The following is a 23,818-nucleotide window of genomic DNA, read 5'->3' on the forward strand; positions in this document are numbered from 1 at the left end:
CTGAAACTGACTGGCACAGAGAGCCTTTTGTATGAGTCTGTTTCTTTTAGAAAGCGGTGGAGTGTAATTAGACTGTCTGCAATTTATAAATACATGTGTCGTCAAGTTAGGATCTCATGGTTCCCCATGAGCCTCGAGGTTTTGGGAGTGGGGGATGGGAATTGTGTTTGGGCGGCGTTATACAAACAAAGCTGTGAATAGAAGCACATGCGTGCAACATCAACGCACTGTACAAAAAGCTAGAGTAGTTTATGTGCTAACCCGCATTTTCGCTATACGTGAATTAAAGTGAACCGGTGGATCAGGGGTGAGTGCAGGAATGCCGTGTTGTTTAAGACAAAGGCTGAGCAGAACTCAACAGGTGACTGCACCAACACCGACGAGCTCTGCTGTGCCTCACAAGGCCCGCCCCCTTCGTTTTTGTTCACACCAAGCCTCAGCCTTGTAAATCACTCGAGTCGCACAAGGGGCATACGTGTGAACGTGAAATACGGATGCTCAGTTTCTATGTACACGTCAAGAAACAAAGAGACCTTTTTTCTCCCCTATGTGCACTAATCTGATCTAATGAATTACTACATGTAGTATTTTACAACTGGACTTGATTATACAATGCCACATTGACGTGCATGTTATCGCCTTTACATGTGTGGCAGTTTGATGTGCAGAAGCTCTACTTAACGGTGATTTTCCAAACATATGCAGACTCATAGCTTTTCTTTTAATTGTGTTCTGCACAAACTGTCTTATTGTATCAGGATCAAATCCTGCAGTTATGAATAGTATGCTAATGACAAAGCATTAATTGTTTATGTGTTATATTACATTGCATGTTAAGGATAGCAGGAACTGACATTTCTAGGTAACACTTTGTCCATCTTGTTTTACGATTGGCAGATCTTTTCAAATTCAATATGTTTCTATTTACTTTAGAGTGTTTATGTCTTTCTCTTAGCTCACATAACTGTTTATGCATTTTCATCACTCTAAGGGCTTTATTTCTCTTTATTGTTTGTTTGTTTTCAATTGTTTAGGTGCTTTACGATGTCCGTGGGATCCTCGAGAAGAACAGAGACACTTTCAGAGATGACATCTTGTTTATTCTGAAAGACAGCAGGTAGGCGCCGTGCACACTTCTGCCCTTGATACTCGCTGAATGCAACTGTCTGCAGCCACATGTTCTCTTCTGCATTGTTTGCCTGCAGGCTTGACTTCATCTATGACCTCTTTGAGCGTGTTGGCAGCAGAAATGGAGACGAGACCTTAAAGATGGGTACAGCTCGACGCAAGCCCACCGTCAGCTCTCAGTTTCGGGTAAGACAGAAATTTCCATGACCTACATTTCTCTCGAAGCTCCGCGCTCATGACTGTATGACTATGTCATCACACTGACAACGAGCTAATTGTCTCTCAGGCATGTGCTACTGCGTACAGTGCTCACTTAACCCTTAACATTGCGCTTGTTATCCTGGCATGATGAGTGTGAGCGCGAGGGCTCGGAAGAAAAGTAGAAGACTTAAATTATGGAGATACAGAAGAGGAGGAGAATGCTGCCTGTGTATTTGATCTGTAGCCGATGATGGGTGATGGGCTGTGTGAAATATGTGGTTATGAACTGAGCTGGGGGTGGAGGACTTAGCTTAGCATTTTCTGACTGCAGTGTGGAGAGAAGGAGCAGGGGAGGATTTGGCAGGCTGCCCTAGCCTACAGTTCCTAAAGCCAGGGGATTAGGGTTGATGGCTGGGCAGAGAGGGGCCAACCAGGGGCCAATCACGCTCAGCACTGCCAGGCCAGGCCTCGCTGGAGACAGACTGTCTGAGGCAAGCAAGGCTGAAAGACTCAGAGGTTCAAGGGTCCTCTGACTGTATATTTATGTCTGCATCCTCTATGCTTTATGGAAGTGATTCTGCAAGAGGTGAACCGTCTCAAACTAAATATACTCACCACTTTTACATTGATCCTTTATAAGCTAATGTTGCACAAACTTGTACTTTCCAATCAAGAAAAATTAAAGTAAGCTTTTGTTTGATTTGTAGGCTTTATTGTTGTTCTCATAGTTAATAATGCACTTATTGGCTGTCTCCTCTTTGCAAAGTAAACCACACAGAAACATAAATCACTGGTAACGATGTCTTTTTTTCACCACCTTGATTTCTATCCTCTTGTTGCTGCGTTCTCTCAGGACTCTCTCCATTCCCTGATGGCCACACTAAGTGTTTCCAACCCCTTTTTTGTTCGCTGCATCAAACCAAACATGGACAAGGTAGGTCATGCAAATTTCATTATACTAAAAATGTTAGTAACCCTGCCAGATCTTGTCAAGGTCAGTGCCTGCAAAGTTAAAGCTCCTTGATGCTATTCATAGTCGCTACTGCTCCGAGCTGCTATTGGTCTTGCCTCAATGCTCATATGACTCCAAGCGTGAAAAAAGTATTTGACTCTGATCACTGCATTGTCGTATAAATGATCCACAATGACAAATGCTTCTTTGCCTTTCTTACAGCAAATATTTCATTTCTACTGAACTCATACCGCAGTATTGCTTTCATGCAAATATTTTTTTTTGTACTTGCTCACATAAAATAGTTAGTGTACAGTGTATCAGAACATTCCTGTCACTGTGCTGTACCAGAGGTCAAAGGTCACGGCTGGTCCCTCCAGCTGCAGCCTCTTGGCTGATGCTTCGCTGATCAGACTGCATCAGTGGAATGCTAAGAAAAGACCACAGTAGTGTGGCCGCGGTGCTGCGTGCAGGACGTTTATTTACCACCTCCACTGCTGATTACCACATGCGAGCCATTTCAAAATATTTGCTCGCCATTATTGTGTGGCGAGTGTTGGTTTTCTTTAATTTCCCTGTGAATGGCTGCGGTGTTTTGACATCCTCTTTGCTACTGTTCATATTGCACACAGTGTAGTGAGTGTCCTCTGCTCTCGACTCCTCGCCTGATACTCTCTTTCCGTCATTCCACACCTTCTCGCTTACTTGCTAGCATGGAAACTACACTGTTGTCCTCTTACGCTCTATCTCTTTACCCACCTCCTTTTTTTTCTGCCTTTCTTTCTATGCCCCCCCCCCCCCCCCCCCCCCCCCCCCCCCCCACCCGTGCGTGCTCTTGTTGGCTCCACCCCACATTCATTCACCTGGCTTCGGCTGGTCAAGATTGAACAAGCCGTGCCTCTGTTAATCCTGCAGTATGACAAGATGGCATGCACAATCCTCTGGCATGATTACATGCATGTAAATATACACATAGACACAGTCACGCACAAAGAGTATGTTGGGTATTTATATATACTTGCCTTACATAAAAGCACTGTCACTGAGGGAAGGTTCGGCTTGTTTTTTATTGAAAAAAAACTCATGATGCTGTAGCTCTCCCAGCTGCTTATGTCTTATGCTAAAGAGCAGAGAGGGAGAAGTTTGTGTGTGTGTGTGTGTGTGTGTGTGTGTGTGTGTGTGTGTGTGTGTGTGTGTGTGTGTGTGTGTGTGTGTGTGTGTGTGTGTGTGTGTGTGTGTGTGTGTGATTTTGTGCATGCAAACATGCAAGTGCCTTTATTATCCAAGTAAGTCTGTTTCCATGCATAGTAGCATTAGCTTGTAATTAGATTGACACACTGTGGAATGCTGTGGTCCTGTACAGGGCTTATCCAGCACTGTGTGCCCTCTGGGTGACAAATGGCCTTCGTACGGGCTTGAGAGATTGGGCAGCCTGTGTAGAGGGGCGACAGTCATCACAGATCGTCCCTGATAAGAAAGCCGGAGGATTATTGGTAACACAGAGCTGCGAACAAAGCAGCTGATTATTTCAGGGAGAAGGGCCTCCCCGTCTATCAAGGTCTTGCTCAACACTGTTCAGGTTTCTCCTTGGATAGTGTGTGTTTCCTTTTTTGTAACCTGATTGTTAATGTAAAATGATAGCACTCAACATAGTAATTTACTTTTTAGTTCAAGTTTAACTCGACTCAGCAGTGAGGGCACTCAAAGGTGTGCCTGCACTATTTAGCTGTCTCACGTCTCATACTAAGTGCAGTGAAGGGCTTTTTTTTTCTGAGGGAACACATACTTTCACACTAGGAACCTGTCCAGGGTATTCCCTGCCTTCGACTACAGTCGGCTCGGATTGGCTCCAGTGGCCCATAACTCTCAAAGTGAACAAGGCGGTGGAGAAGATGGATGGATAGATATGTACTTTGCCATCAAAACACCAGTTGTTCTGAGTTCTCCATGCAAACACAGCTGTTACAATTTTTTTTTTTTAAATCTCCTGGAATCAGTGATCTGGTGGTGTTGAATTCATTACGATTGAATACAAATTGCTTGCTGTGTCAACTTTTTTCATTGTGATTTACAGAAGGCCAACCAGTTTGATCCTGATGTTGTCCTGAATCAGCTGAGATACTCTGGGATGCTGGAAACTGTGAAGATACGGAGAGCTGGCTTTCCTGTTCGTAGAACCTTTTCGGACTTCTACAGGAGGTCAGGACAATAAAGCAGACTCACACGAAACACTGTGGGAAACAGCTGAATTTGATTCAACTAAAAAGAAGCAATCAAATTAAAATATTACATGTGAAATGCTGTGGGAGACACTGTTTTGTAGTTGTTTTCATCGGCTTCCTCTCTGTTTGTGCAAATATGTCAATTTATGTCATGGTTGTGTGTGTTTCCACAGGTACAAGATGATCCTGAAAAACAAAATCCACTTGGGAGATGAGAGGGAGAATTGCTCGGAGCTTCTCAGTCTTCATGACAAAACCAAGAAAGAGTGGCAGCTGGGGAAAACAAAGGTGCAGCACGTAAACACACATGAACTCGTGCATACACAGGCCCAGACTTGTTTTTGTCACTTAAAAGGACATTGGATTGATTTAAACTCTGGGTACTTTGTGTAACCATAACCATTATCCCAACTTAGCTATATAACACTAAACCTAACCCTCATCCCTAACATTATCCAGAAAACAAAGTCTTAATCCTGAAATGTAATCTTTAACTTGGTGGTGAGAAGCTCTTTGTCTCCAAAAATGGGAGACTGGTTCTGTTAATGTGACTGTGTGAACCGATATTTGTCCCCTCGCTCGTAGTAATGTACGCAAGTACTAAGACATGCACGCTTGGGCCCGATAGAGTGGCAGTCTTAAAACAGACATGAACACAGCTGGGCAGGCTGAAGGACTAGTAGGTGAAATGTCAGTTTATGTTTTCCTGCAACACTTTGCAGGGCACGAGTTGGTCAAGTGCATGGTCTTGCAATTTTGCATGAAAAGTTAAATCTAAAAGTATAAACCTTAATTTTTTTTGTCACAGTTCCTTAAAAAAGAAATCTGAAGAGATTTAAAAAAAGAAAAGAAATAATAACAGTAAAACTTTTAATCTGTCATCTTCTGAAACCAAATGTCTCTCAGTACATAAAGCTGGTTTTATTCCCAAGCTGTTAATGTGTCCCACTGTGGCAGTGACTCATGTCCAGGAGATCTTTTTGACCAGCTGTGGTCAAACTGCAGCTTTCTTGTTGACAACCGCAGGGTAACTTGGCTACTCTTGAAATCCCTGACACTGTTACTGTAACTATAACCCATTGCAGGTTGTGGGGGTGGGGGGGTGAGAGGGAGGGGGGGGGGGGGGGGCTTACAGTAATCCTGAAGCAGCCTTGTTGTAGCTGGAAGACTTTGAGCATCCTGACACGCACTGAGCTGTTGCTGTAATAAACTGAACTCCCAGTGAGTGATTTGGAGGGAGACTGCAGTGATTAGAAGCTGCAGCAGCACAGAGGTTAAATGGAAGTCACATTTCACACTACAAAGCTTGAAAATTCATGATGGAATTCACATTTGTTGCAACACAGCTCTCAGTGATGCTTATCTATTTGTCTCTCCAGCCTTTTAATTCAAACAACCATAAATCCCCCTTTCTAACCACCAGATCCATTTGTCACTGAATGATTAACTTGAAATGACTTGCTCAATCTGGACAGCAAAACCTGTTATACTCTACATAAAAGGCTAAACGAGAAAGAAAACACTAAATGAAACAGTTTTTGTGGAGCTTTTTTGAACTCTTGCTAAATCCGCCTTTGACCCTTTGCTTCTTCCTGCTCTTAGTTGTGGTTGCTGTGTGGCTGTTAAATTACGGAGACATTACAAGTCTGCTGCTACCATTTTGGACAGTTTGGTTGTAATTCCCAATTTGGCAAGGCCACCGTGAGCCGTGTCAGCTGTGCACATGGTATGGTACCAGAGCGAAGACAAGACAAAAGATGTTTGATGTGAGCCACATGTTTGGCTCCTTTTTGAATCATAACCACTAACGTGTGCATGCCTATGTATATTAAATTTCTCACGCATGCACATAGAGTACATCTCTGGAGTCGCTGTGAAGTCTGCAATACATCCACCCTGCAGGTTAAACTATGTGTTTCCAGGATCAGCACTTTGACGTTTGGCTGACTCTGCTGACTGCTTCGCTTCAGTCAGTGTATATATTGAAAAAGAAAAACAGAGAGGCCAACTTTTTTTTTTTTTTTTTTTTTCAAAAGCAAACCTCTCAAAAAATGCATAGTGAGGTTGAGGATGTGATATTTCGTGCATGTGCTTGTGTTTTTAATGGCAACACTATATTTTGGGGTTTAGGGTAATGTAGTGTGGCTTGTGGGAAGGGGGCTACATTTCCTTTGGAGAAACAATCTGTGTGTAATTATATACGTGCCGATTGTGTGCAGAGGAAGTGTGTGTGCCGAGAATTAGGAGCCTGGGTGATGTTGCAGGGATTGTGTGTATCTGTGTGTGTATGTGTGTGATTGTGAGCCATTTATTTTACAGACGAGGGAAGGATGTGGACGAAGAGGAAGCTTCCTCCTCTCTCACAGACTTTACAGAGGCAGTTCAGGCTGCAGCTGTTGGAGCCTTTGATTAGTGGAACATCTGGGACACAAACGCGCACACATTGTCACTAAAAGGTCTTTTCCCCTCCTCGCAGACTGATGATCCTGCTGGCCAGATACAGATAGTCTCGTATAAACCCTCAGCTATTCTGGCCTGTAACCATAATCAGACTAAATCTGATTATGTTTTTATTAAAGCCGCGTTAGTGCTGTATGTTCATATTTCTTGACTGGTTTAATCCAAGAGAGGTTCCAGCTTCCTGGATGTCTGATGGAGAAAGTACCAAAGTCTCCAAGAGTGAAGGAAGGGTTAACAAAACTCTTTCTTTTTTCCCCCCCTTCCTTCATGAGAGCAAGGAGGGGTGTGGCTTTCTATCTGGACACCAGCCACCATCCCTCCCCCTCATCCCTTCATCCCTCCTCTCCCTACCTCTCCCATCCCCTTCCCCTCCCTCTCTGTGCCTTTCTGCCTGTACACAGTCGAGCTCCCAACGCAGTGGCAGCAGAAGGCAAATGCTCAGGAAGGACGTCCGGACACAATGAGGCTCTGCAGCAGCACTCGCCCTGCAGTCTCACTGCTACTTTTCCCTTCGGCTCCATTCTGCAGTCAGGGAGAGCAGCTCATCTGCTAGCCTCAGCTGCACCACAGCTTCCTCTGCAGTGGGCGCAGGGTGCTGCCAACAGACAACAGGGGCCCCCTCACATCTCTGTGGGCCCTCTTTTACAACCTCACCAAGAAGAGGAACTAATCCATCCCATTTTGTTTTTCCTTTCCCCTCACCCTCACTTTTCCTTCTCTGTGCGTCTCTCCCTGGCGGCCGTGGCACTCCTCGTCCCGCAGGTGTTCTTGAAGGAGGCCCTGGAGCAAAGGCTGGAGAAGGAGAGGGAAGAGGTGCGGCGCAGGGCTGGCATGGTGATCCGCGCCCACATCCTCAGCTATGTGGCAAGGTGAGTGGTGGAGAGTGGAGGAGGGGTGAATGAGTGGCAGCGACAGTTGTCAGTGTTTGTTTTGTAGTAGAGGTGTTCAGCCTGTGTGTGTGTGTGTGTGTGTGTGTGTGTGTGTGTGTGTGTGTGTGTGTGTGTGTGTGTGTGTGTGTGTGTGTGTGTGTGTGTGTGTGTGTGTGTGTGTGTGTGTGTGTGTGTGTGTGTGTGTGTGTGTGTGTGTGTGTGCTGGGGTGAGGGCAGATTGTGTGTGTTTGTGCAATGCCTTTGGATACTTGTTTACCTTTTTGTCAATACATGCATGTGTGTTATGTGGGCTTCAATCATGCTGTTTTGCTCATGGGCCAAGTCATTACAAATTGTGCACCCAGCTATAATCCAAACGAGACACTTTTCCATCTGGGTCTGAAACCTAATCGGGAGTCATGAAGAAATCTATCTTGTCATCCATGAACTCTTATTGACAAGTAAAATAAATCAATTTACTCTGGACAAACTGGAAAACACTGCGTGTTATGTGAGATGACTTTATTAGTTGCATTTCAATACTCAGAGCCGCAGGTTTTCCTGGGTTAAAATGTGATTTTGTAGATGTGCAGAAAACAATATAATTAACAATCAGTGCATATGGATAAGATGGTGCTGCAACCTTAGGATCTATTGCAGCACGAATTCATTTGATTCATTGCCCTATGTTTCAGTTACTCAAATGGCTTTATTTCAATAAACAGATACTATGTATAGGTGTACACTATATCTTCACCGATCCACTCTGCTACCTGACAGACAAGATATATTTCAATATGGTTGTGTAAAACTCTGCAAGCACAGACCTTCATAGACATGTAATGTAACCATACTGCACCTGTACTCTACCGTGTATAACGTTACATACAGTCCTCTGTAAGGCTCCATTTGGAAACTATAATAGGACTGATGACAGCGTTCAGGTTGTGGCTTTCCTTCCCTTCCGAGTCATTTGTACGAAGGACTAAGCCTCGGGACATTCCCGAAAGCCTCAAGTAAAGGCTTTGTACTATTACATGTAACATTATCTATATTTTGAGTCTGTTCTGAGACCAGTCAAAGGCCGTGAACTGATTGCTGTGGAGACTATGTCAGGTTAGGGGGGGGTCAAAAGGTCAGAGCTGTATGTGTGGTCCTGAGAAAGTCACGTGTGTTCATGTATGTGTGTGTGTGTGTTTATATGTGTGCGTGCGTGTGTGTAGTCAATGCATGTGCTGTGTGTGGGTGATTGGGCATAGTCACAGGGCTAAACACAGCAGCCCACACTGCCACAATAGGAACAGTACAAGCCCATCAGACCCCGAACATCGCATAGTTCACAAAGCACGGCCTGTGTACAAGATTGTTTATTTAAACAGAAACCACCCCCAATGGGCATAATGAGGGGGCCACGTACAAAGAGATTTGTGGGAGGAGGCACAAAATATTACAAGATGATGTTAAAAAAAAAATATGTTGTTTAAGCTGAATACAAATGTTTGTGCTTGATTTTTCCAACAGGAAACATTATAAGAGGGTTCTGTCCAGCGTCGTCACCATCCAGAAGAACTACAGGGCCCACTTTTGGAGACGTGCCTTCCTGCGTCTGCGCTTGGCCACCATTGTCCTGCAGAAGCATCACAGAGGCCGGGTGGCCAGATCCCTCTTTTTACAACTCAAGGAGGAGAAGCAGAGGCAAGAGGACGAGGAGAGGAGGAGGAGGGAAGAGGAAGAGGAGAGAAGGCGTGTAGAAGAAGAGAAAAAGAGAATGGAGGAGATGGAGAAACAGGAGGAGGAGAGAAGACGGATAGAAGAGGAGGAAAAGCAGAGGCTAAGGGAGGAGGAGCTGAAGAGGAGGGCAGAGGAGGCCTCGTGGAACGAAGAGCAGAGACTGATGAGGGAGAAAGGAGACAAACAAAAATTAATGGCGAATGGAGACGAGATAAGGTACAAAGTTTGAATATTTGTGATTTGCTGGAATCGACTTGGATTAATGCTTTAAATGTGCAACGTGACTGAAGTCTTTCTATTTTGTCTTTAGGAACTCATTGGTGAATGGTGCTTGTCAAAAGGTAAATAAAGTTTCAAACATGCGGCACAATTTAAGCTCTTTGGTACAAACTGCTTACATTTGCTTTCCTTGCTTACTCATCTTGCCAACAGAAAGAGCTTGCTCAGACTTTGTCCCACAGCCAAACATCGGAGGAGGAAAGCCGTCAAATGGAGGAGATCCTGCGACTCGAGAGGGAGATTGAGCGTCTACAAAAGCAGCAGGAAGACGGCGTGTCCCTCCTCGGTGATGTCTCCCATGAAGAGCTTCGACAGATGAGGAATGCTGAGATCTACAGGCTGGAGAAGGAGGCTTCTCGTGTGGCTACAGAGTTTCTGGAGCTGTTGGACTTTGGTGGCCTTGAGCCATCCCTCTCGAGCGAGGAGAACCTTCATGACCCAACGGAATCCACTGCTCCTCTGGCCGAGGAGGAGGTAGACGAGGGTTTCCCTGCCGAGGACGAGTGCATTCCCTTACCTGACTTTCCTCCTCCGGCTGCAGTTCCTCTTGACAAGGAAGTATTCCACAGTATTCCCCCTCCTCCGCCTGCCTTTGCTGAGGGAGTAGTGATCTCTCCATCTTCTTCGTGTTCTCCTGCACTCACAAACGTCACCTCTCTTACCCCCAATGGACTAGATCATGCCCCTCTGCTGACAGACTCCAAACCCCCCCACCTTCCTTGTCCTCCGCTGATCACTAATGGAGAATGGAGGCCATGCCAGAGCACTGGCAGTGGATCAGACTTTGAGCATGTGAATGAAGACGCATCCCAAGCAAACTTGCCAGACGCAGAGTCAGACTATGACCAAGAAGAGTTTGAGGAGGCTCATGGGAGCTCAGGCGCTAGCACCAATGACGGCCATATAACCGACGAGGACGTGCTGCGAAAGTCCTCATGCACCCAAAACAGCCTGGACTCCTTCAGAGGCAGCTCAGACTCAGTGAGAAATAACAAGTTCACAGTAAATGATGTCAAACTCTGCTTAACTGTTAAAAAGTTAAAATGCACAGCATTTCGTTTTCTCATCTTGTAATCCAAAAGTGTTGTTGTTTGGAGTAACACCTGAGGTCCATTAGAAGTAGAAGCAGCGGATGCAGACAAAAGAGCAAATGGCTTCTGTGAAACAGAAGAACTTAAATGACTTACTGTGGAACCTAAACCAAATGTAATTTCTGCATCAAAGGAAACTTGCCCCATAGTTTTTGACTTTACTGGCGCACAGCTAGATTTCCTCTGTGTATATTAAACTTTCCACACATCACCTCAAGGAGGAAATCCTGCTCCGCAAACTCAGTTGCAGGTAGCTTTCGTACAAGCCGGGATCTTATCAAAAGAGTCAGAAACCCGGTGAAATACTGTTGCAGTTATTTGCTTTGGCTCTGCTGATCCTGCAAGTCGAGCAAAGAGCTCAGAGCTGACGCTGTTAGATCAGCAAAATGTCAAGAGTGAAGGGGCATTGCTTTATGTGGTGGCAGGCTAGTGTGTTTGTGTGTGTGCGTGTGTCTGTGTGTGTGTGGCGGGGTGTGGGGGTAAATGATTTGACCTGTCCTGTTGAATACAAAAATTACAAAAAAATATTTTTTTATTTACTTTTTACCTTCTCATGTTAGTTTTACTGATTCCACAGTGATTCCCAGCATCATAAATTAAGTAGGGTTGTTTTTTTTTCCCTGTTTCAGTTCATTGACAGTGATGAAGACAACGACGGTTATGTGGACACAGATGAGGAAGTTTCTAACGGGAGAGTGAATCCACTGAATGGCAGCGGGCCTCCATACTTTCACGGCTACCTCTACATGAAGAGTGAGTAGCAGCGTCAAACCACCAGAAAGCCACAAGCAGATCATTTCTGCAAATAGAGTTCATATATTAGATTTGATCAGATTTAGAAACATTTTGTAACACACTTCCTTGTTCTTTAATTATTTCCTTTTGTACTCTTTCTTTTTATGATAGGCTTGTGTAGCTTTGTTGCAGACATGTAATTCAAATGCGTATGTTTAAGTATAAAAGATAGTTGTTAAAGATGTATTCCATGTCTCCTATCAAAGTGACATTTCAAATGTCTCTATTCTTCAACCTTGTGCATTTCTCCTTTCTTTACAGGCGGTCTAATGATCCCTTGGCGGCGGCGATGGTGTGTCCTCAAAGACGAGACCTTCATGTGGTTCCGGGCAAAGCAGGACTCTGTCAAATCTGGCTGGCTTTATAAGAAAGGAGGAGGAATGTCCACTTTGTCTCGGCGTAACTGGAAGATGCGCTGGTTTGTGCTGCGAGAGTCAAAACTAATGTACTTTGAGAATGATAGTGAAGAGAAGCTTAAAGGAACCATCGACGTTCGCACTGCCAAGTAAGATGCCGTACTCTTTATCATTTGGATTCTGGAATCAATCAAACACACGGAGTTGGGTATCAACTTGTTGGTATCCTTTCTGCGTTGGCAGGGAAATTGTGGACAATCATGAGAAGGAAAATGCACTGAATATTGTAACTGAGGAGAGGACTTACCACATCTATACAGAGTCTCCTGAAGATGCCAGGTACATTACATCTGCATATTCTGTGCAACCAGCCACAACTATTTTGTCAATAGTGTTTTTTCTTTTTTTTTTATGAGTTCACTGAAGAAGCTATGCATGGAAGTAAAGTTCCCCCTTGTGGTTGCTGTATGGAACTTCATGCATAGATTGCAATTCCGTGTTAACTGACTTTTCCTTTCTGAACTCCCTCTGACCCACCCAGTGGTTGGTTCAATGTGCTGAGCCGAGTCCACACCGCCAGCCCGGAGCAGCTCATGGAGATGCACCATGAACAGGCCAACCCAAAGAATGCAGTGGTTAGTGCTGTTTTACCTCTCCACTGACTGGCTGCCACAGCTTCAGCTCTGTTTTCCAGCAGTAGGGCAAAAGCATGTAACCAAATCATCAAAGATTTGATGGTTCAAGTCTGAGTCATATAGTCATTCAAACTACAGAGGAACAAAAACACACACACTACCGGTAGTCATTGGTCATTATTTGGATATTGGATGATTGCAGGGTGTTTGTTAGAAATGAAAGTAGTACTAAGCCTTTTTTTTTTTAATAACATACCATTTGACCGTTTTGAAATATTATGACAGTAAAGAGGCTGAGTCCACCAGTGAACTTTCAGAGAATCATAACTTCCCCTTCACTGCACAGGAAGTCATTTCTCACAAACTAGTCAGTCTTGGTTTACTCTCAGTGCTTTTAATGTGGATAGACACAATAATTTACTATGGGGACTATTTAGCAGCTAGATAAACATCTTTCTTTGTTTTCACCTTTCAGGGCACTCTGGATGTGGGCTTGATTGATTCTGTTTGTGCTTCTGACAACCCGGACAGGTGAGGAATTGGCAACTGATCTTACCCTGAATTTGGTCCCACCTCATCTATAAGCACATGTTGGTATGAGGATAGAGTCCTCTTAAGTCCTCACCCCGATGTGAACAAAAGTTGTATTTAAACCGCATCTTGTTGTTTACATTCGTGTGCATGGGAATGAAACTAACAACCTCGGGTGACATCTGTGTGATGTTTTCTTTCTGCCAGACCAAACTCATTTGTGATCATCACGGCAAACCGAGTGATCCACTGCAACACTGACACGCCTGAGGAGATGCACCACTGGATAGGCCTGCTGCAAAAATCCAAAGGAGACTTGAGAACTGATGGACAGGAGTTTTTAGTCAGAGGTCAGTCAGTTGTGCTGCTTTGAAATGATTTATGTGCTCACTCAAATATTGGTATATATATTTATATATGTATATATCATCCTGACAGGTTGGCTTCATAAAGAGATGAAATCAGGAGCTAAAAGCACTTCTCTTAAGCTGAAGAAGCGCTGGTTTGTACTCACCAGTAATTCCCTGGATTATTACAAGTCATCCGAGCGCAGCGCCTCTAAACTCGGAACCCTGGTGCTCAACAGCCTCTGCTCCGTGGTGCAGCCTGATGAGAAAGTCTTCAAGGAAACTGGTCAGCTCCACATCATCCGTTGTTATATGCATTTCTTCTGGTTTCCTTTCATAAGCCAATATGTAGAATATTCATTTTAGCATTTGGTCTTTTAGACTTTTAGCTTGCCTTGTGCTTTACTATGACTTTATCTAACTGCTTGCTTCCTTTTTTCTCTCCACCCAGGTTACTGGAATATAATCGTGCATGGTCGTAAACACTCCTACAGGCTTTACACTAAAATGCTGAATGAAGCCATGCGGTGGGCAAATGCTATACAGGGTGCAATCGACAGCAAGGTTCCTATTGAAACCCCAACACAGCAGCTCATCAGGGACATCAAGGTAATATATTTTTACTTGACGCAGTCTCTTGTCACTGATAACTGTTGGTGTCTGTGGATTCATTTGGCTGTAATGTATTTCAATGAATTCGCTGACCTTTGTAAGAATAATAATGCATGTTTCATTCACAAACAGGGATTGATCTTGTAACTCAAATTCTTTTCAGTCATGCAAACCATTGGCAGGGACTCACTCTGTATTAAAGTGAGGTATTTGTTCTCACTGCCTGTGTGCTGTGGTCTATCAGAATGAGCTTTCACAGACACAAACATCTTATTTATCTTTTACTTCCAGCAAAACACCTCAGATTATATCCTGTTCTCACTGTTGTTTTTAAGCCTATTATCTGTAATATGATCTTCTATTTTTTTTCTTCTCTGACACATTTCTGCATAACATCTCCAACATTTTTGAATTCTTTGGAAAGATGTCAAATTGAACAAATGATTTAATAGCAAGACCATTGGCTGTTCTTTTGTGTGTTTAGGAGAGCAGTCTGAATGTGGAGGCCGTGGAGCAGACTTACTGGAGGAATCCCATCTTGAGATATACCCAACATCCTTTGCACTCCCCTCTTCTACCTCTGCCTTATGGAGATGTCAACATTCACCGTAAGTCTTTCACATACAGCCTGAAACCTACTGCTATTGAAAAATCTGTTACTGTTAAAATCTGTTACAAGCATGTTTCTTTAGTCATATTTGTGTACATGACTCAGGATATGTACTTCTCTGCCCAAGAAGCAGAACCTTAAAAGTGAAATACAATTAATTCTAATAAATTAAAACTCATTAGTGGGTCAAAAGATGGTCATTTTTAATTCAGGACTCGGGACGGAATATTTCATCACTTGTATCAGGACATTATACTTCCCAATGGGGTATCTGGATGTACGGTATACTCCAGAAAGCTGCAGCTTAATAGTTTTTTTTATTTAGAACAAAAGTCAACTTGATTATGAATAGGGAAAACAATAATGACAAAAATAAAACATGTTTGAAAATAATTATTTCCCTCTTCATCTTCTTCAGTGCAAAAGGAAAAGGGTTATACGAGCCTGCAGGACGAGGCCGTGAAGATTTTCAACTCTCTGCAGGAGATGGAGGCTGTGTCCGACCCTGTGCCAATCATCCAGGGAATCCTGCAGACCTGCCAAGACCTGAGGCCATTAAGGGATGAGGTTTACTGTCAGCTAATCAAACAAACCAATCATGTTCCGCACCCCAACAGTCTTGCCAATCGAGCTCACTGGCATCTCTTGACCTGCATGAGCTGCACCTTTCTGCCCAGCAGAGGCATCCTTCGCTACCTCAAGTTTCACCTGAAAAGGTACCCGCCTGTTGAGAACAAAGGATAACTGCAAAAGCCCCATGATCATATTCACATTTTTTCTATTCAAGACTTCTATTTGACTTTGCTTTTGTGCATTTTCCCAGGATTAAGGAGCTCTTTCCAGGGACAGAAATTGAAATGTTTTCCCATTTCGTCGGTGAGTCTCTGAAGAAGACCAAAACTCGGGAGTTTGTTCCCTCTCAAGAGGAAATCATGGCCCTGCTTACCAGGCAGGAAATGACCACCACGGTCTACTGCCATGGAGGAGGCTCCTGCAAAATCTCCATCAACTCACACACCACCGCCGGAGAGGTAAACAAGCTGCCGTCACTGTGAAATTGGTCATTGTATGGTTCCTCTGCAAACTTTTGCTGTGAGTTTATGTCTCATAATATGGTGAGAAGAGAAGAAGCCACACTGATACTTCGTTTTTCTCCATTCAGGTGGTGGAGAAGCTTATCCGAGGTTTGGCCATGGAGGATAGCAGGAACATGTTTGCCCTCTTTGAGCACAACAATACTATTGACAAAGCTGTGGAAAGCAGAGTCCTGGTGGCTGATGTTTTGGCTAAATTTGAAAGGTGTGTGTTACACTACAACACTTGCGTTGCTCGTACCATCCCCTGTGTTTCATTGTGGCACAATGCGTCTTTTTTTATAAGCTTGTAGTTCTGTTATGAGACAGATGCCTTGAGATACACTGAGATATGTTTTCAGGACATGATAAAATAAATAAAACTACTGTATCGCAGGCTTGCTGGCAGTGAGGAAGCTGAGCACGAAGGCCAATGGAAGCTGTATTTCAAACTCTACTGTTTCCTGGATGTGGAGAGCATGCCAAAGGAAGGAGTGGAGTTTGCGTTCATGTTCGAGCAGGTCTGTTTTCCTGAGCACACTTCGTGTCAATCATCATTTCTTTTTTTAAAAGCATAGTTGATATCCGTTTTTCTGCTCTTCGTTCAGGCACATGAGAGTTTGACCCGAGGCCACTTCCCTGCTCGAGAAGAGACCCTGCAACACCTTGCTGCCCTCCGCCTGCAGTTCCTTCACGGAGACAAAGCACGGGTCGTGTGGAGCCTGGAAAGCGTCTACCCCGTGGGTCGCCTGCGCAATCGCATCCTACAATTTACTAAGGTGGGGGGAGCATCTGGGTCGGGCCAAACCCTGGAGCGTCGGAGGACCAGCTTCTTGGATGGGACACTGCGCCGGGGGCTGAAAACTGGCTCGATGAAGAAACAGCGCATGGAAGAGGAGCAGATGTTGGAGATGTGGATAAAGGAGGAGATGTCTGCCACCAGAGCGAGCATCGTGGAAAAGTGGTCCCGCCTCAAAAGTCTGGACCAGCACCAAGCCATGCTGAAATATATGACTATTATCAAAGAGTGGCCAGGGTATGGATCAACATTGTTCGATGTTGAGGTAAGTCCTTAATCATGTCTCGGATGTCTGTGAAGATATAATGTTGCCATTATAAACCTGTGTAACTTCAACCTTAAGACAAATACTGTACCTCATGGCCTTACCTCCATACCTCTGCCTACTAACCCATAACAGCTCTGTCTCTTTAAGTAAGGACTTAAAACATCACTACTGCTATTTTTATGTAACTTCTGTAACATGATTAGAGCTCTGGAGCTCATTTCAGTGGCAACCATAGGGAAATAGTTTTCATTTTCTTTTAATACAGTGTTTAATTTCAGTGAGTCTTGTATGGCCTGTATTCAAACTGGCGAACAAGTATGTTTTGTACTTCTGATGAGAGTCATTGGTTTGTGTCCTTGCAGTGCAAAGAAGGAGGTTTTCCACACGACCTCTGGCTGAGCGTGAGTGCTGAGAATGTATCGGTCTACAAACGAGGAGAGCCGAAGCCACTGGAGACCTTCCCGTACGAGCACATCATCTTCTTCGGCGCTCCGCAACCCTGCACCTACAAGATCACTGTGGATGAGAGAGAAATGTTCTTTGACACACCACAGGTACAGATTTAATCTTTTTTTTATTGAGCGCAAGTGTGTTACTACTTTATAATATGTTATTATGAACATATGGAAGAAATAATTTGAATGTCAGCAATGAATAAAGTAGGATTTATACCTCACATTATGATCAAATTTGTGTTCATTTGCTTATGGAGTTAGAAAAAGCAGTACTTTAAAAAATATCTGTTCTGACCTTGATTATGCACATTTCTTTTATTTTTAATCATTTACAATCTGACCAATTTCTTCATTGACAGGTTGGGGAGATCACAAAAATCATGAAAGCTTACATCAACATGATTGTGAAGAAGCGCTGCAGTGTGAAGTCTGTGTCCAGTTACGGAACCAATTGGATCAGGTGATTCATTGGACACAGCAGGACATGTACTCGCTAATCATTCATCTGACTCCTTGCAAGGATGGAGAGAAGAGATTTCACCTCAGAGGTTATGACTTCAGTTATGTAGCAACACGTACAATCTCCATCCAGACAGACACACACACACAAAAAAACATTTTGTTGCTGCTTCTGGAAAATGTGAGCATTCGAGCATCTTTACAGCTGCCCCAAGTGTCCCTTTCGTCATGCAACGTCCGAATTTGTTGTTTGCTCTCATTTTTTGGACCCGGTCATTTGTCATCTGTTACTTGAAAAGCAATTACAGCATCTCTTTATCCATTTTATTGCCATTTCTAGAGAAAGCCAAAAGAGTTTGCTCACTCTTTTGCCATATAACCTTATTTTATGGTTGAAAACTAATTTATATTTGCATTTGGAAATTTAGATTTTCATCCAAACACACACACTGTGTTGGCACTGCCCATCAATGTTTTTTGTTGTTGTTGTTGTGTCCGGTTATTACAGCCAATTGTTCTGATTGTTTTACTGAAGAGAAACTCTCTCAGGTTATTGGATATAATAACTGTCTCCCATCCAGAGAGATTAGATCCCTTTGCCTTATTCAGGTATTATAGCTATTCCAGTGTAAATGCGGCCTTGTGGAGCAGAACATAAGAAAATGTTAAGTGCTAGAATTGATGTCTATTTCTGCCATAAAAGTACTTTGCAACTGTCGTTAGAGAAAACAAAAATACAGCAAAAAAAAATGAAGAAAGTCACAACACCAGTAAAGATGAAACACCTACAAGCACGGCAGTCCAGTGCTTTCACAACGAGGCATCAATTCAAATGATTAATATGATTTATTTCTGCTTCCATCCAAAAACAAGTCCTCTTGAGTGTCTCTTTGAGCACTGATGTCGTGCTGATGTTGTTTTTTAAAAGTATGCATGATAATGCCTTTAGCAGTACGTCTGTTACTGAAGAGTGTTTGCTTGTTTGTAATGAGCTTTGCAATGACGTTCGGGTGGGGTATTTATTTACTGAAAGCGTCACCTCTGAGGAGTGAACACTGTGCTCCAAATGCACTGATGCAAGTCTGTTAGTATTCGATTAACTGAAGAGCAATACCCTGAGCTCCTGTTATAGCCTCACTAACCAAGTGAGTGTGTGCTGTCCTCGGCCCTTTGTAAACGGACACAAAAATAATCGGTTCAATGCCAACCGACCTCCAGTATAGTCCATGATGAGAGCAGTCTGATCTCAGCATAATGAGCTTGGTTATTTACCTCACACTGCATCACTGTCTTCCATTGCTCTCCGACCGTACTCACCCAGGTGCTCTGGTCAGCTGCCGGCGGCCAAACCAGAGACTGATCTTGCCATTGATGATGATGACTGTATTTCTGAGATTTCTGATTGTTTTGAAGAAGAAAGATCAGAAAGTGTTTTATATCAGAATTTAAAGATGCTTTAATAAATTATTGTATTTCAAGAGCCGTTTGTTATTGTGTCCTTTGATAATGGTGAGAAAGCCTTTGCCCAACAGTGCAGAAAGACTCGTCGTCTTTTACAAGTAACGTCGCATTTTTCCAACACTCACCTTCCTTTGAGTTAAATTGGAAACACAACGTGAATAAATTGAGGATTATTTTAATGTATCCTCAATTCTTTGAGTAAATCATATTTAGAATACCCTTAATAATAATAATAATAATTTAGCCCTCAGCAAACTGTAAAAGGTTTCCCCTTCCTGTTGCCTCCCAGTTGTCAGCTGGTATTAAACCCACATGGCCAAATTAATAACTCTACACATATAAATACTTGATTACATACACACAATTACATCGGAATTCTATTTCTTTAGCGTTACCTGCAAGAACCATAGCTCATAAATGTGTAGGTAGGAGATATATAGTATGGGGTACCTTCCACTATTGCGGCAGGGATAGAAGTTTCTTCAATCTGAAACCTCTCCACCAGATGCCACTATTGCACAGGGTGGTCCTTTAAATTGACAAACAGAAAGTTTCCATTTCCATGAATTCGGGAATGCCGCCTATTTATTTATTTATTTATTTCGAACGAAGGAACAATTAGCATTAGATGAAACAATGGAAAACAAAAATAAAATGTATGTCTAGATAAGTGGGTGTATACTTAAGATACAGATGATTTATTCGGGCCTAAGGCCCCATGACTACCGTCGGCCTTCCCTGTTTGTATAAATTAAAAAACAAACAAACAAACAAAGAAATGTGATTTCTTTACTAAATGAATTCTTTCACTTGGATCAAATTGTTTTGTTTGTTTGTGGGGGTTTCTTTGTTTGTTTGTTTTTTACAAAAGTGAAACCACAAGTACTTCCACAATATCAGAGTGTCTCCCACCTCCAGGAAGAATAACCCAAAGATGTGTTCAAGGTCCGACGTGTCACTCCGCGGCTATTTCCTGACACCGGTTGCAGTGACGCCGCCCTCGTGCAGCAGAGGTCCAGCCTTCACGAGCCCTCCACTCTCAGTCCTGCTCTTTCACTGCTGTCACCATGTCTACACTTTACAAACTCTCAGTTTTTATCACGATTTTCTGCGCTGTTATTCTCAGCACACACGCGCAGACCTCGACCCCTGCTCCTGCTCCGGGTAGGTTTTTATTGTTGTTATTAATTAATTTCGGGGTTTTTTTCTGTTTTGCTGTGTTTTGTTTCGCTCGAGTGGAGTCAGGAGGCTGTCACATGATATGTCAATGGGAATAAAAAAATAAAACATTTATCTCCTCCTTTAATCAGTTTCGAAACGGACTTCATACTGCAATAAACTTGACTTTGCTCTGTATTTCACTCACTTCCAGTGCCTTGTGTGTTGAGATCCAACATCAGCTGTGACGAGTGCTTGAAGAATGTGTCTGTAAGTTTTCTGCAGTGCCGCCACATGCGTCCATGTAAACCGGAGGATCATTCACTTTAGTCTTCGTGTTCTTGTTTGTTACAGTGTTTGTGGTGCGAGCCCACCAAGCAATGCTCTGACTATCCAGTGAAGAACATCTTGCCCCCCAGCAGCATTTGCCCGCTGAATGATGCACGATGGGGGGTGTGCTGGGGTAAGACTGAAAGAAACACAAGGATTTAACCTACTGGATTTTTTTTGTTCTTGGTCTTTCCTTTCACTATTCTCAATTGTTAAAATGATGGTTGTTGAAACCGTGTGGTATTTAACCTTGATAGTGTGCCATATTCTATTTAGATGACCTAAAGATGACCTATAATCACTTTATAGGTTTGTGAGGAACCTTCTCCACCGGGTTCCTCACAAGTGAATATTTGACTGAAGATGCAACTGTTGCTGAGCATTGAAAAGTAACTCATCTGTGTTTTTCACTGTGGTTTACAGTAAATTTCCAGATTTTGATCATCACCATGTCCGTGCTTGCTGGGGTCCTGATCATTTCTATCCTTGTTTGCTGCTTCTGCTGCTGCAAGTGTGAGAGAATTGGGTAAGCGTGAAGTCACATGAAGCACTGCCTATAAAATCTGGTTCAACACAGCAGGAGGAAGAGGAGGAGGAGGAGGAGGAGGAGGAGGGAAGAAAACACAAAGGGCTGTTTTTCTCTGAGGCTCGGCTGATACCGCTATCTCCAAAAGCCTGGCAGAATGTGTGGCTGCAGTTGAGCTGTGACAATAACTTCACTTTTTGTCTCGGGTGTATCAGTCTCTTGTAATTGGGTTGACTGGGAAAGACGAATGGATAAGAGGGCTTACGTGAACAAGATTCACAACTGTTTGATGGTTTTGTGCAGATTAAATTCAAGATAAACACATTTCGCTGCTTTTCCCTTGAAGGGGATCCCAGACCCAAGCCTGAGAACTGCTGATCCAGCAAAAAGTGAAAGAGAAGTTAACTTCCCACAAATCTGAACAATATTTGTTTTAACATGTCTGCATGTTGTAGGAACAAGAGAGAAGATGCAATGGCCGAGAAACAAAACCGGGCCAGAAAGGACCGTCAGAAAGTGAGGTAAATAGTCAGCAAAATACAGTTCTTAGAATGTTGAAGCAGTTCCTTCGTGTCGCGATAAGGGTTGAAAGCAGCAGAGGGTTGGATATGTCATTTCCATAACACACACTCATGACTATACTTATCTTTATGTGATAATTTACCATCTACTCTAGCTGTCATTTTATATTACAAACATTCTTTTTTTTTAATCACAACTTGGAATGTGTGTTGCTTTTAGTCGATACTGTCACAGCAGTACTTTGTCTTTATCCTTTAGCCATCATTTGGACAGTGTAGGCATGCTTTCTCCCAGTGTTCTCTGTTGTCTAACAATTCGTCTTTGTTTCCTCCTCTCAGAAGGACAGAAATGCAGCTGAGGCATGATGAAATCAGGCAGAAGTATGGTGAGTGTCCGCTCTTGTTTTTTTTTTGTGTGTGTGTGATTTGAGTGGGTTAATACATGTGAATGTCAAATGTGAAGAAGGCTCCTCGTTGACAGCGTGCACATCCATGATCAGACAGCAGTAACATTCATCATGACTGGAGTGGAAAATTAAGTAGGGGGGTATGGTAAAGACAACAAATGTGATCTTATAGCCCCATCTACTGGAAAGAAAGTTGCATTGCTCATATCTGACAAAGTAGAACTCAATTTATTCTACCCACCCTTCTGTCCACCCATCCATCCACCTACCCACCCACCCATCCATCCATCTTCTTTCCTGCTTAGTGCACACGGGGTCGAAATATGGAAAGTAAAGAAGCCCAGACATTCCTGTCCCCCACAACTTCCTCCAGCTCATCTGGGGGGGGGGGATCCCGAGCCGCTCCCGAACTGACTGAGAAATCTAATCTCTCCAGCGGGTCCTGGGCATACCTTGGGGCCCGGTCTCAGTTGGACGTGCCCACTAGACTTCTAATGGGAGGCGACCAGGGGGCATCCTAATCAGATGCCTGAGCCACATCAACCGTGTCCTCTCAATCATGAAGAGTGAGGTCTGCCACCTTGCGAAGAAAAGTCATTTCGGCCTCTTGTATCCATGATCTCATTCGTCACGTCATGGCCCAGATGGTCATGAGCACTTGAACTTAACGAATCGGACATTTGTTATTTAAACACATCTCGGATCATTGCAGCCAATATAAATACAACATGCATGGGAAAAAAAAAAGAAATCTAAATTTCTCAGTCTCGTCAGTGTTGTTGGTTTCCTGATTTATTCTTCATTGCTCTTCTCAGGTCTGGCAAAGGGTAATCCATACACCCGTATGGACGATGATTAGGAAGAATGTCAGCGATGATGCCAGTAACACTGTGATACAGTGAACAAGTAGCCCGCGGTAAACTGTGATGAGCTGGGTTGAGTTCAGTGGGGAAGTGCTTGTGAAACAGCTCCTTTACCTAATTTTTCTTTTCTCTTTTTTTTATCAATGAGTGCTGTTTACATAATTTCTTGTGATATGAGGCCCCAACTAGTTTAAATCAAACATTAAAACATGACTGATGAGTTTGTCTTCTTTCCACAAATATCTTTTTTTAAACTCACATTGTCTAATGTAATGTGCAGCATTGTTCGAATGTGATCAAGGTCAGTTTCTATGTGTGATTGTGGTGCTAATCTTAGCAGTTTATTTTATGCAGTTTTTTTTTTTTTATAATGCACATGTACAAAGTACAATACTACTTGGGTTAATGTCTGAAGTTCAAAGTCTATTTTTCTCTATAAACCGTTTATATAACAGATTTTTCACAAGTATCAGAATGAGTTTTCATAACTTTATTGAATACAAATAAACGTCTGCTCTTGAACTGCATGTAAAACGTGTGAGCTTTGTACAGCCTGTATAAATAAATGATCATAGAATTCTCCATTAAATGCATACCAGGTTTCATTTATGGCGCACATGTTTCCATATGACAATATCATTAACTGGTAACGGAAACTGTCGAGATGGACCATTTCTCC

General features: G+C 43.1%; 2 protein-coding genes across 3 annotated transcripts in view; both read left to right on the forward strand.

Moving 5' to 3' along the window:
• Positions 1–19,353, forward strand: part of myo10l3 (myosin X, like 3) — a 54,452-nt gene extending 35,099 nt beyond the window's left edge. The window contains exons 17-41 of the mRNA XM_080497657.1: positions 1,035–1,117; positions 1,206–1,314; positions 2,183–2,263; positions 4,356–4,480; positions 4,677–4,791; positions 7,726–7,832; positions 9,354–9,779; positions 9,874–9,904; positions 9,996–10,823; positions 11,563–11,686; positions 11,990–12,233; positions 12,328–12,423; positions 12,626–12,719; positions 13,195–13,250; positions 13,458–13,600; positions 13,689–13,883; positions 14,049–14,206; positions 14,694–14,817; positions 15,238–15,535; positions 15,643–15,850; positions 15,982–16,118; positions 16,290–16,413; positions 16,501–16,956; positions 17,322–17,513; positions 17,774–19,353. Of these exons, the coding sequence (XP_080353783.1) occupies positions 1,035–1,117; positions 1,206–1,314; positions 2,183–2,263; positions 4,356–4,480; positions 4,677–4,791; positions 7,726–7,832; positions 9,354–9,779; positions 9,874–9,904; positions 9,996–10,823; positions 11,563–11,686; positions 11,990–12,233; positions 12,328–12,423; positions 12,626–12,719; positions 13,195–13,250; positions 13,458–13,600; positions 13,689–13,883; positions 14,049–14,206; positions 14,694–14,817; positions 15,238–15,535; positions 15,643–15,850; positions 15,982–16,118; positions 16,290–16,413; positions 16,501–16,956; positions 17,322–17,513; positions 17,774–17,878 (4,659 nt within the window). The 3' untranslated portion in view covers positions 17,879–19,353. The remainder of the gene's footprint in view (positions 1–1,034; positions 1,118–1,205; positions 1,315–2,182; positions 2,264–4,355; positions 4,481–4,676; positions 4,792–7,725; positions 7,833–9,353; positions 9,780–9,873; positions 9,905–9,995; positions 10,824–11,562; positions 11,687–11,989; positions 12,234–12,327; positions 12,424–12,625; positions 12,720–13,194; positions 13,251–13,457; positions 13,601–13,688; positions 13,884–14,048; positions 14,207–14,693; positions 14,818–15,237; positions 15,536–15,642; positions 15,851–15,981; positions 16,119–16,289; positions 16,414–16,500; positions 16,957–17,321; positions 17,514–17,773) is intronic.
• A 1,034-nt stretch (positions 19,354–20,387) lies between these two features.
• On the forward strand, positions 20,388–23,666 carry pttg1ipb (PTTG1 interacting protein b). Of its 2 annotated transcripts, none has more exons than XM_080497705.1 (7): positions 20,388–20,498; positions 20,707–20,762; positions 20,847–20,955; positions 21,246–21,348; positions 21,804–21,869; positions 22,209–22,255; positions 22,582–23,666. In XM_080497705.1, exons 1-7 carry the CDS (start codon positions 20,402–20,404, stop codon positions 22,608–22,610), a joined length of 507 nt encoding a protein of 168 aa, XP_080353831.1. In that variant the 5' UTR covers positions 20,388–20,401; the 3' UTR covers positions 22,611–23,666. The 2 variants fall into 2 exon arrangements, with proteins under 2 accessions (XP_080353831.1, XP_080353830.1); XM_080497704.1 differs by having other exon boundaries at positions 23,092–23,666.
• The last annotated feature ends 152 nt before the right edge of the window (positions 23,667–23,818 follow it).

This window comes from Blennius ocellaris, assembly GCF_963422515.1.
Source record: "Blennius ocellaris genome assembly, chromosome: 6".
Lineage (NCBI taxonomy): Eukaryota > Metazoa > Chordata > Actinopteri > Blenniiformes > Blenniidae > Blennius > Blennius ocellaris.

Excerpts from the sequence above, each read along its gene's own strand:
- pttg1ipb (XM_080497704.1), top strand. The coding sequence starts at position 20,402 with ATGTCTACACTTTACAAACTCTCAGTTTTTATCACGATTTTCTGCGCT. Across the intron at positions 20,956-21,245 it reads ACGATGGGGGGTGTGCTGGG|TAAATTTCCAGATTTTGATC; the intron begins GTAAGACTGAAA and ends TGTGGTTTACAG. Across the intron at positions 21,349-21,803 it reads TGCAAGTGTGAGAGAATTGG|GAACAAGAGAGAAGATGCAA; the intron begins GTAAGCGTGAAG and ends TGCATGTTGTAG.